At 52.1% G+C, this 12505-nt stretch overlaps 3 protein-coding genes and 1 pseudogene across 3 annotated transcripts; 3 read left to right on the forward strand and 1 right to left on the reverse strand.

The window, feature by feature from the left end:
• Positions 1–1505: 1505 nt before the first annotated feature.
• SAPIO_CDS10584 (Aldehyde dehydrogenase) lies at positions 1506–3116 on the forward strand (the record flags this gene model as incomplete). Its single annotated transcript, XM_016784152.1, has 3 exons — positions 1506–1567; positions 1628–2027; positions 2088–3116. 3 exons carry the CDS (start codon positions 1506–1508, stop codon positions 3114–3116), a joined length of 1491 nt encoding a protein of 496 aa, XP_016638392.1.
• Positions 3117–5025: 1909 nt separating this feature from the next.
• SAPIO_CDS10585 (Copper amine oxidase 1) lies at positions 5026–7439 on the forward strand (the record flags this gene model as incomplete). The annotated part of the gene is made up of 6 exons (XM_016784153.1): positions 5026–5313; positions 5414–5985; positions 6048–6084; positions 6140–6412; positions 6504–6996; positions 7072–7439. 6 exons carry the CDS (start codon positions 5026–5028, stop codon positions 7437–7439), a joined length of 2031 nt encoding a protein of 676 aa, XP_016638393.1.
• Positions 7440–9129: 1690 nt separating this feature from the next.
• SAPIO_CDS10586 (uncharacterized protein) lies at positions 9130–10193 on the forward strand (the record flags this gene model as incomplete). The annotated part of the gene is made up of 3 exons (XM_016784154.1): positions 9130–9377; positions 9617–10079; positions 10167–10193. 3 exons carry the CDS (start codon positions 9130–9132, stop codon positions 10191–10193), a joined length of 738 nt encoding a protein of 245 aa, XP_016638394.1.
• Positions 10194–10430: 237 nt separating this feature from the next.
• Positions 10431–11747, reverse strand: SAPIO_CDS10587 (annotated as a pseudogene; the record flags this gene model as incomplete).
• Between the last annotated feature and the right edge of the window lie 758 nt (positions 11748–12505).

A 12505-nucleotide genomic window follows, 5' to 3' on the forward strand; every position in this document is an offset into this window, starting at 1 on the left:
GCGAGAATCGCGTGCTGCCCACTTCTGGAGCAGTCGACAGTCTACTCGAAGTGTTCATAGTCTCGAGGGCTCGTTGAGCCGGTTTTCGCGGTCGTTAGCATGGAGGAAGTAAGGTTCACAAATTTGGCTCGGCGTTCGGTAGGAAGTCGCCTGAGGTTGTTATGTTGTGGTTCATTCCATTGTGCCGATCCACGCGGTCGTTTTTATGCAGTGTCTACCAGGTACTTGCCATTGTGACGCGACTTCCGCTTCTGGGAGATGTCTTTACTGCGCACCTTCCAAACCGCTTCTCGACATCTGGCATGTGACGACTGAAACTTCTAACCGGATCCAGACTTGGGTGTTCCTTCCACATTTCATCATAGCAAAGTTTATAAACATAAGCGGGAAGGCAAGGCAATAACAGTAACTTATGGCTGAGGCCTGAGAGTGTTCCCAGCTATTTGACTCTCGATCTCAATCTGGCTAGTTTGTGCTCCCAAGCTGAACTCAGATATAAGCCGTGAAGTGCTCTCATACCTCAGGCTGACCACCTAACCCCCTTCCCTTCCCAGGCAAATCGTGCAAGCCACATCGTCTCAAAACATCAAATCCGTCATGTCCGACAAGGTACCCCAATAACGAGACAGGAAATACGCAGCAGGTTCGTCAACCCCTATGCATATACGAAATATGCACCGAGGTAGAGGAGGAGCAACGGACTCTGGTCTGGATGATGCCCGAGAACAGAATGGTCCGTGCAGAGCTGGGCTGTTGGCGTCGAAGTACCTTAGTTTCAGATCCGCAACGATCCACAATCCAATCTCCAATGATTCCGCCATGCAGCCGACGGATTAGGAAGTCATTTGGGTCAAGGTGTGTGTAATCTGGAAACAGCAACAGTGAATTGTGTTACATGTACCCTTCGGGATTGCCATGCAGTGGGCGTGCATCCTGATTACAAGTAGCACACCCCACACCACCCCACACCCTCCTCCCGTGCTAGACGCCTTGGCGCAGTGGCTGTTTCTGGGCAACTTCCAGTATAGGCCTGAAGTTTACCGCGAAAGAGACACAGCTTTGAAATCAATCATCCTGAAGCTGAAAGGGAGAGCTTAGTTTGACATCAAAGAATCACTACCGACACCTTTTCTGGAGACCCGGGGGTTCCATACAGTATTGGCCGAGGTGCCCGGTCCCCGACGATGTTGGAAATAATACTCATTAAGTTAGGTACTCTTCGGCTCCCTTCCGGCTGTGAATCGGCCCAAAGGGGATGAGGGGTTGTCCTTGGACATGTCGTGGTGTTCCCCTCTCCAAGTTAACTTTCTCCGCAGGCCGGGTATCTGGTATCGTTTAAAAGCCACAAGACGACAAGGGCATGCTTTCCAAGGCATCCTGGGTTTTGCAAAACTCGACCGCAATATTGTAAAATAGCCATACTTCCTTCTCCTTCCTGCCTTTGTGTTTTATCTTACGCTGTCATCAAATACCTTCATTCCATCGAACGAACGAGGCATATCACAATGGCTTTGACAGTCAAGCTCAGCACACCAGTTACTGGGCCCTACGATCAGCCCATTGGCTTGTAAGAGTCATGAAAGGCCATATTGATCTCCGAATTCTCGCTAATGCCCAACAACTCCAGGTTCATCGACGGCAAGTGGGTCGAAGGCGTTGACCGGAGAAAGTTCAAAGTCATCAACCCTTCCACAGAGGAGGTCATCACCTCCGTTTGCGAGGGCACCGAAAAGGATATCGATTTGGCCGTTGCAGCCGCCCGAAGGGCCTTCGATACCACCTGGAAGGAGACCTCTCCCGAGCAGCGAGGTCGACTTCTCTCCCGTCTTGCTGATTTAGTGGAGAAGAACAGAGACCTTCTGGCGGCCGTTGAATCTCTGGACAACGGGAAGTCGATCAGTAATGCCCGTGGTGATGTCGATGCTGTGGTTAGCACTATCAGGTACTATGCAGGCTGGGCGGATAAGATCGAGGGCAAGACCATCGATGTTGATCCTAACATGTTTCACTACACTCGGTCTGAGCCAGTATGATTCCCCTTCTGTCCTTCCGTTTTTCTCTTTGCTCAGCGCTGATGCTCTACCTAGCTTGGCGTTTGCGGTCAGATTATCCCTTGGAACTTCCCTCTCCTTATGCTCGCATGGAAGATCGGCCCCGCGCTTGCAACAGGGAACACCGTGGTCATGAAGACTGCCGAGCAGACACCCCTTTCTGCTCTCGTCTTCACGCAGTTCATCCAGCAAGTCGGTTTCCCCGCGGGAGTTTTCAACCTCGTCTCCGGCTTTGGCCCAATTGCTGGCGCTGCGCTGTCTTCCCATAAAGATGTTGACAAAATCGCCTTTACTGGGTCTACTCTTGTTGGAAGGCAGATTATGCAGGCCGCTGCTTTGTCCAACCTGAAGAAGGTTACCCTCGAGCTTGGCGGAAAGTCGCCCAACATCGTGTTCAACGACGCAGATATCGAAGACACGATTTCATGGGTAAACTTCGGCATCTATTTCAACCACGGCCAATGTTGCTGCGCAGGATCCCGCATTTATGTACAGGAAGGCATCTACGATAAGTTTCTTGCTGCTTTTAAGAAGAGGGCTGCAGAGAACAAGGTTGGAGATCCCTTTGATGAGGAAACCTTCCAGGGGCCCCAGGTGAGCAAAGTTCAATACGATCGCATCATGGGCTACATAGAGTCTGGGAAAAAGGAAGGAGCGACTCTCGAAACAGGTGGCGGACGACATGGCAGCAAGGGCTACTTCATCCAGCCAACGATTTTCAGCAACGTTCGTCCGGATATGAAGATTATGAAGGAGGAAATCTTTGGCCCCGTTTGCGCCATCTCCAAGTTCAAGGATGAGGAGGAAATTCTGAAGCTGGCTCATGACACGCCGTATGGCCTCGCTGCCGCCGTACACACGAGAGACGTCAACACTGCCATCCGTGTCAGCAACTCTCTCAAGGCTGGCACTGTTTGGATCAACTGCTACAATATGCTGCATCACGCGGTGCCATTTGGTGGATACAAGGAGTCTGGAATGGGTCGGGAGCTCGGTGAGGCTGCCTTGGCGAATTACACGCAGAATAAGTCGGTGGCTCTGCGCTTGACGAAGTCCCGGTTGTAAGCGAGGATAGGTTAGTTGCTGTTGGATAGTTTGGTCATAGTAGTATTGGTGGGGGTTAGTGTAGCACTTTTTCAATACGCGAAGTAGCCATTTCATTGATCACTTTTGCTGTTCCATATCAGGCATGTTCTACGCTTGTAACCAGGAAAGGCTTGAGAGTTGGGAGATGAACTTTGTGCTGTCGATTGATCTCGATTGTGGCCACCTTACCTACCGCTCCGATGTTCATTCCCGTTGCCCTCCATGCTAACTTCGCACATTGCGGCCAGCTTAACCTGGACGTTTGAGATTCGCGCTAGCAAGGTAACGCCCATTTCTGGTTTAGTGCCTGGATCCGAGAATCCGATAACGCTTGCACGATATCTTCCATTTCAGGAAGAGTTCCCGCCTTGAGAAAATTGGCACTACCAGGGTGCTCAATTGATACACCCACTCCTCCTATCTTTTGATCGATATATTGATATGGCCACTCCCTTCCCCCCTCCATGCAATTGTACCCCGCGATGGTGCACGAAGTAGGTGTGCTTCGTAGATTTACAAGATAGGAAGTAGAGGCTTGGCCCCCACAAAGAGGGGAAGCTCAGGAGAACAAACGCAGTGGTCCATCCGAGGATGGCAACGGAGCACTCCAGGGCCAGGCCCACAAGCTAGTAGCAACAGTGAAGCTCCGGCACATCATAACCGTGCCGTGTCCATCTTCCGCAATAACCACCATGCGATGCCGGCTTGGAGGCAGGAACCCTTTCGTCCGGTCTGCACCGTCCCCGCTTCGCCGGCAACACGCGACGGGAGATTTCGCTGGAGAGGAATAGAGGTGGACAAGCGTGTCAGAATATTCCTCGAGCTCACTGGGTAGAAGCGGAGGTTCCCGAACTAGAAAGCTCAGATAATGTCAAGCGGACGCCAGAGCGGGGATATCAATGGTACAGTGGGACTCTCTAACCCCCGCCGGAAAGGAAGTCCACTGCGACGGTCTTTACGAAGTCGATGATTCGTATAGTGTACGCACCCCGCGGGTCCCGACCGAGCGATCTGTCTAACTGCGGAATTGCATATCATTGGGGATCGGGGGCAACCAACGGCGTTCAAATTGCCGCTGTGGATGTGTGGGGAAATGCCAGTGGAAGTGCCAGTGCATATGGACATCACAATTACCCGCTGTCCGCACTACACTATCCATAGTTTCTTTGCAGTCCATGCTTCGTACACTAGTGTAAGATCTCAAGTCTATGCTAGCGCGGGCCCTATGATCGAGCTAGCTCTGCTTTCCCCCAGGTAGGATTGGGGGGGGTTGGGGGTTGATTATTCCCTGGCATTTCCTCTGTTATCTCTGACCAAAGCGGAAGCCAAGACGCTAGTGAGCTTTAACTGTCAAGAGCCTCAACTTGGGACCGGTTGGCTTCAACGACGTATTCGTACTACTGGAGACCCAAAATTGACCACCGCGTGGCCCAGGCCCAGACGAAAAGGGAATCTAAACTGCAGGACCACATTTCTAATACATACTCCACAGTCTTTCTTTGCGCTTCCCCTCTCCTCCGGTGCTCATGTTCTGCGGGGATGTCGGTCAGAAGGCGCGCTTGGTGAGGGTCTAGTCGGGCGGGACCAAGGTCTGCAGCTGTCTTGACCCGTGGGACTCCGAGGCGGAAGACACTTGGCCGGTGTCAAGCTCCGGATTCTCTCTCAGAATGGTTTCTTTATCTTTCCCATTTTTGTAACATTTTTGTAATATTTAAAGCTCTCTTTCAGCTCAATGTTCTCTCTCATTCCTTCCAACAATCCAATCATTCCGAGCAGGGAACAGAAAAGCATCTAAATACCCAAGCGACTCTCAACACTTCCCCAGCATCTTTTTTGCGTGTGTTTCAATTGTCCTCTTTTCTTCTCCCCTATACAAAACATATCAGCCATGTCTATCGTTCCCCATCCCTTCGACCCTCTCTCCGCCCAGGAGATCGAGCTTGCCGTGTCGATTGTCAAGAAGGCTCACTCCGATGTGCGGTTCCACGTCGTCAATCTCCATGAGCCCCGCAAGGCCGAGATGACGGCATGGCTTGCCAATCGCGGATCCCGCCGGCCTAAGCGCGTCGCCGAGGTTGTCGTCCAGTCGCCCACCGGCACCGTCTACGAAGGTTTGGTTGACCTTGAGACGCCGAAGCTCGACAAGTGGGTCCAGAAGGACGGAGTGCAGCCAGTCGTAAGTGTGCCCCCTGCGCTGCCCCTGCGCCTACTACCTCCGGCTACCTTTCCGTGTACGGGCTAGGCGGAGCAACTTTAATTCTAATTCGGGAATCCAGATTACTCCGGAAGAGCTCGCCTCCGTTGAACACGGTATCCGCACCGATCCCAAGGTCATTGAGCAATGCGTCATCAGTGGTATCCCCGCCGAGGATATGCACAAGGTCTACTCCGACCCTTGGACGATCAGCTACGATGAGCGCTTCGGTACCGATAGACGCCTGCAGCAAGCGCTTCTGTACTACAGGCCCGACATCGACAACTGCCAATACCAATACCCCTTGGACTTCTGCCCCATCTGGGACCCCCTCAAGGAGAAGGTCATTGCCATCGATATCCCCAAGGTCCGCCGGCCTGTCGTCAAGTCCCCCGCCGTGGACTACCATCACCTTGCCATCCAGCGCCAGGGCGGTTACAGGACGGATCTGAAGCCCATTCAGATCACCCAGCCCCAGGGTGTGTCCTTCGAGTTCAGTGGCACCGGACGCGAGATTGAGTGGCAAAATTGGAAGTTCCACATCGGCTTCAACTACAGGGAGGGTATTGTATTTAACAACATTACCTTTAACGACAAGGGAACTGTTCGTCCCATCTTCTACCGAATGTCGATTGCCGAGATGGTAGTACCATAGTAAGTGAACCTGTCCCGTTACTACTGCTCAAGAACGAACGATCTAACAACGAATGAAACAGCGGAAACCCCGAGTACCCTCATCACCGAAAGCATGCGGTTGGTAAAAGCATGAAGCCTTGAAATAGAGGATTTATACTAATAAAGGAAATAGTTCGATTTGGGAGAATATGGTGCGGGTTACCTGACCAACAGCCTCTCTCTCGGCTGCGACTGCAAGGGAGCTATCTACTACCTCGATGCCGACTTCCCAACCCTCAGTGGTCAGGTCCGCAAGGTCAAGAATGCCATCTGCATTCACGAGGAAGACAATGGCATTCTGTTCAAGCATACCGACTTCAGGGACGGCTCTACTATTGTCACCCGCGCACGAAAGCTCATTGTTCAGCAAATCTTCACAGCTGCCAACTACGAATATGCAATCGCAGTACGTCAATCAGATGAGACCTTGTCCCTCCCACCTTCTCTCCTTTGGCCGGTGGGGGGTGAAATAAACAGAGGCTAATAACAAATTGTAGTGGACTTTCCATCAAGACGGAACTATCCAGCCCGACATCAAGCTCACGGGTATCCTAAACACCTACGTCATGCACGAGGGTGAGGACACTATGGGATACGGAACGGAGGTAAAGAAGGGTACCGTCGCGCATAACCATCAGCACCTCTTCTGTCTTCGCATCAACCCCAACCTTGACGGACAGAACAACTCAGTCGTCATGGTCGATGCGGAGCGCTCACCGGCTCCCGTGGGCAGTCCTGACAACTACTACGGCAATGCCTTCACTGCGCGTCGCACGAGGCTTGAAACCACCGCCCAGGCCATGACGGACTATGACGGCACCACGGGTAGGACGTGGGACATTGTCAACGAGAAGAAGATTAACTCGCAGAGTGGTAAACCCGTCTCGTACAAGCTGGTCAGCCGAGAAGTTCCCGGATTACTTGCGAAGCCTGGCTCCCTTGTATGGAAGCGTGCCGGATTTGCCAGGCATACCGTTCACGTCACCAAGTGTAAGTGATCTCGAGTTATTTACCCCCAGGGATATTTAATTCCCTTTTCTGGACAAAACTGACCAAGAACCTTAGACCGGGACGACCAGCTCTGGGTCGCGGGTGACCACGTCCCGCAGACCTCGGGTGAGCCCACTAAGGGAATCACCGAGTGGATCGGCGACGGCACCGAATCCATCACCAACACCGATATCGTGCTCTGGCATACCTTTGGCATCACGCATTTCCCTTCGCCCGAGGACTTCCCCATCATGCCGGCCGAGCCCATCACGCTCCTCCTACGACCCCGCCACTTCTTCACCTGCAACCCCGCCATGGACGTTCCTCCTTCGTACTCGATTACGCCCAGCCAGGTCGCGGCTAAGGGTAAGGGAGCGTTGGATGCGACGGACCGCATTAGCAAGTTGGCGAACGATACGTGTGGGTCGACGTGTCGGCTTTGAGGGGCGAGGGGCAAAATTGTATCAATTATACAGACTGAGGTGGAGCACAGGTAGCATTTTGAGAGTAGAATAAGCTGTTATCAGTTCCTTGCATATCAATTGATCTTAGGTTTCCTTATTTATACTGGCTTGACCCCTACAAATTTGCTTATCGCCCTTGAGAGTGTTGGTATCTTGTGGGACTCATTCCCCTCCCAGACCCCTACAATTGCTCGTATTTACATAAGACTCCAACTCGATCTCGCTGCATGAATCTCTCAATAATTTCCGAGACTCTTCAGCCGTCAGTTCAATTAACACTCTGAGCGAAACGTCAAATGAATACATTGATCAATTGGAATATGCAATAGGTACATGTTAGTCCCTCGGTACATTGATAACGAGTCAAGCATTGCGCCCCACTAACAATTGCGAATGTGAAGATAACGATGAGGCTTGAGACTTATCAACAATGATCCAATCATAAACTTACGAACAACCGCAGGAACGCCACAGGAACAGGAACGTGTTCCTTATCAAGATTACAGAGGCAGACGGTTCCACTACATTTCGCACAACATCTCCGATCAACGGAGCCTTACAATGATTTCGAAATGTTATATAAACTCAATTTTCCGTATTTTTATTCCCCGATGGAAAATCGGGAATAATTCCAGATTCCAGATTCCAGATTCATTCCACAGTTCAGTGACATCGTTCCCTGTAATTAACCTCGGTAAAGCCCACCACTTAAAAACCCCCCGCTTCTCCCGCAGTTCTCCCATGCCTGGAAAACCTTAAAACCTGGGGTAATTTCGCTTCCCCGCATTTCTCCCGGTGATCTGGGCAGGTCCACAAAGGGAAAGGGGAGCTTGAGCCTTAATCTGGGGGAAAATCGCACATCGATTGATCAATTGATCTTGGACAATACATACTGCTACGCACTCCGCACTCTGCACTCTTGCGCAATGGATGCCTCCATCGCCGGGCAAGTAGCCAACCGGCCGTGCCACAGCTGTCGTCGCAGGCGCTTGCTCTGCGATCGCACATATCCGCATTGCTCGAAGTGCGCCTCGAGAGGGGTTGAGTGTCTCGGCTACGGCACCTTGTTATTATGGACGGGAGCTGTGGCCATCCGCGGCAAGCTCGCGGGGCAACCCTCGACCGCAGCTCTATGTCGCCCGGAGGAGCAAAGAAAAACACGGCGCTCGCCAAACTCGAGAAAAGCGAAGCCATACATGCAAGCAAGTAGCGGGGGAGCCAGAACTCCGGATTCATCTCCCGAACCTACGTGTTCACCGACGCGCGATGTCGAAGTTCACGAAGTCGATCGCTCGAGAAGCCCTTCCTTCTCAGACACGTCTTCTGTCTCCCACACACTTACAGATCCCTTATTTCAAGACTCGGGGTATAGTCTTAAGAATTACTTTGACCATTGTAAGAAAATCGACATTCACTCCAAACCACCAAGGGGAGACCTTATCTAACGAACAGCACCACAATTGTAGTTTCATCGCGCGTCTGCCTAGACCTCATTGGTCACGATATCTCCGGCCATAACCCTTTCCGAACTCTCCTCCCGCTAACAGCTGCACACCCCTTGTTGCAGCATGTAATCGTCGCAGCCTCGGCAGCGCATATGTGTAACCGTGCAAGATCTTGGCTTTCCCCTACCTCCTTCGAAAGACGCGAAGCGCCGAAGGACATCATCATGGACGCTCTCATGGCGAAGCAGAAGACATTGCAGCTGATGCCTTCGGCGCTCCACAACATCAACACCATCGGCGGGGATATCCTCCTCGCAGCCGCCGTATTTCTCGTCAACGTCGAACTGCTCGAGTCGGGAACGCGTTGTTGGAAACCTCACCTTGAGGGTGCGGCGAGGATCATGAGCTTGGTACAAACCCTTACGCCGGTTGATGAACCCTTGAGAGACTATATCATGTCTGACTGCATTGTGTAAGTGAGAGGGAGTCGTCTTGCTATTTTTTTTTCTCTCAGAAAAACAGTAAGTTCTTAGCTGACAACAAACTTAGTTACTCCATTTTCAGCTTAACGATAAACCCATCTCGACATGACCTACGAAGATACCTTCAATCTAGCAACATCCTTTCCATTTTAGAGAAGGCGGCAAACACATACTCCTGTTGTCCACCCGAACTACTCCATATTCTTTTCCTCACATCACAAATTTCAAGCACCAACGACACCGAAGATTACTACTCGGACGATGACGACATCCTCAGTTCGACGGGCATGGCATTACTAGAGAGGGCGCAAAACGTTGACCTGGCCGCCTGGGCATGCAGACTGGACAAACCCGATACCATAGCGAGCCGGTATATGGCCGCCTCGGCGCACCAGATGGCTACGTGCCTATATGTCATGCAGTCTTTCCCGTCCCTGTTGAGATGGGTTGGCGACGGAGCGTACGACGCGCTTATCGATAGACTCTACAACACGCTATCGCAGATTCCTGATCCAGATCCCAACTTTAAGGCGACCATCTGGCCGACTTTCATCATCGGCACCACGGCCTGGACGGTGGAAAAGCAAAACTGGGTTATAGATCGACTGAGGCGGTTGACCGTGGCTATCTGTTGGGGTTTTGTCTATACTGCTATCGACACGTTGCAGGCTCTATGGAGGCTTGATGAGCGGGTGAGGCGTTCTCGGAATTGGGTGCATACTTTACGAGATATGGGGATTAACTGCTTGGTTGTATAATTACCTAATGAACAAACATAGAACTATCAAATCGATGACATCCTCTAGGGTGAATAGTAAGGTGGTTGCCTCGTCTAAGTGCTGTTGATGTCTCGGGAGACCTGAGGATTACACGCGGTCAACTCGATAAGCCGCCAAAAGCTGTTTATCTGCCGCAGGGAGAGAAAAACAGAGGAAGAGGAAGCCTACTAGTTAGAAGGCACGAGATTATGGCGGAATCATATTTTTCAACTGATGCTCCTTCCCAAGCTAGGAATCATTCAGGCCATTGCCCACGAAATATAATTATTCCAACTCGTATGCAGGTGCGGACTCCTTCGTTTCATAATCCTCATAACACGGCAGCCCATTCCCCGGCCACGGAAGCAACACCAAATCCACCTCCTCCGAAACCTCCGTCGACTCCCCCGCCGCCGTCAACCTCAACTTCCACTTCAGCTTGTGGGCATGCTTGATGTTGTACGTGGTGAAACTGGGATACAGCTTCTTCTTGCCGCGCGAGATCCCAAGCGGTTTAATTGAAGTGAGACACAGCTGCAGAAGCTTCCCGACGTCGAGAGGTTGGGACTTTTCGCCGGAGGGCACGACGATGGGCTCTTGGCGCTGGTTGATGAGGGACGACAGGTCGAATCCGAACGTCCGGTTTTGATTGGCCGTGTGTGCGATCAATTGGCCGCGGCATACCATGTTTGTCGACGCCTCGATCTCAAAGGTCATCGACGTTAAGGTGACGGTGGGCAGAGCATGCTGGACCAACTCGGTTGTCTGGTCGTGGTCGGGCAGGACCAGGAGGCGGAAGGGGATGGGGTTGGGATTCCCTACTTGGAGAGTAGTAGGATGCTCAACCTGGAGCGAGAAGGCGAATTGCGGGACTTTAGACGAGCCGAAGAACTCGCGGGTTCTCTCCTGAAGAGACAGCGTCGCGGACCCTGATCCCGATCCTAATTCAGATCCGCGGGTGAGACGATAGGTGTTGATGCGACAGAGGAAATTGCGGCGGGCGAGGCTGAATTCGGAAATCAAACCGGGCGTCTCTGCCGGGAGGACGGAAAAGGGCAACACGGCCTGGTCCACTTGATGTCCGCTTCCTCTGGAGCTGGCATGGAGCTTCGCTTCGAGGAAGTACTCGACAAAACACTCGTAGGTTGTCGTCAGGAACCACCCAGACATGTAAAACACAGGCGGCAACGAATGGTTCACAACCTCCTGCTGAGCCAGCGGGAGATAGCTAAACTTCTGGTCGTTATCCTTCGCCACGGTCGCGGGATCGGGGCCCGACGGAATCGTCAGAGAGAAAGGCCACTCCTGCCTTCCATCGGCGGCGATGTGCACCGGCCCGTCATGGAGTTGCTGCTCGTTTGCGACGGGGTTGAATAGGCCGAAGCGGCCGCGGTAGATGCTGGCTCCGGCTTGGCCCCTGCTGACGGTTAGTTTGGACTTAGTGCGGCCGTTTAGTTGGATTGTAAGATGCGCTTGGGACGAGACGATTGGTGCGGTTCTCATGACTCGGCCGGTGATGGTCTCGCCGGCCTGGTAGATGTTATCCTGCCTGTCGAGAATGATCTCCAATGCTGGCGTCGATTTGGCGAGTGTTCGGGGCATTTTTTTTTAAGGGTTAAAGAAATAAAATAAAATAAAACGGTTTCTTTCAATAGGAGGTAGATGGGCGATTGTTCGATTTGATCGCTTGGGAAGAAGGAGGTGGTTGATGCTCCTCGTCTCAGTCCGTCGCCTTTTCAAGTGCTTCTTCCATGTAAGCCGTCCGCCTTTTTATATGGACAATATTTGAACCCACGTCGAGATAGCGAGATAGCTGGAGGAAGCATCGATCCCTTTGCCGCAGGGAAATGGGCTCCAATCTCGTTTCTCTCATCTGCTACCATTTGATGTATGACGAGCTGTCAACCGTAGGATACCCATATCCTCCTCGATTAGAACTGCTTTTATACGACGAATACGGAGGTTGTCTGCCGGTAAAGCGCGCTTCGGAAATAAGCTCGATTTGGCGAGGGGAGTGTTGGTCCCGGATCGCTTGGCTGCTTCGCTGTCTCCCCGTGAGGGGGGAAACCTATTGCCTTCTAGTGCTGTGGCAGGACAAGACCGCTGATCGACATCGCCCGCATCGTATAAATGGCGTCTCGACCTCATTAAGGTTTGCAAATGTCATCGGCGGGCCGCCTAATTGGTCGTCCGGGACGTTTCACATCACTCTGCACTCTGTACTGGAGCACTGCATGCTTTGCTGACCGCAGACATCCAATCACACTCAAACCCGAATCTGTATTTAGATATCACCGGACTGATCTCGATCCGTCTTATGGGCCGCAGCCCTACGACTTTGAGAGAAGTTTCCTCGCGTC

This window comes from Scedosporium apiospermum (assembly GCF_000732125.1).
Source record: "Scedosporium apiospermum strain IHEM 14462 chromosome Unknown SEQ_SAPIO_0176, whole genome shotgun sequence".
Classification (NCBI taxonomy): Eukaryota; Fungi; Ascomycota; class Sordariomycetes; order Microascales; family Microascaceae; genus Scedosporium; species Scedosporium apiospermum.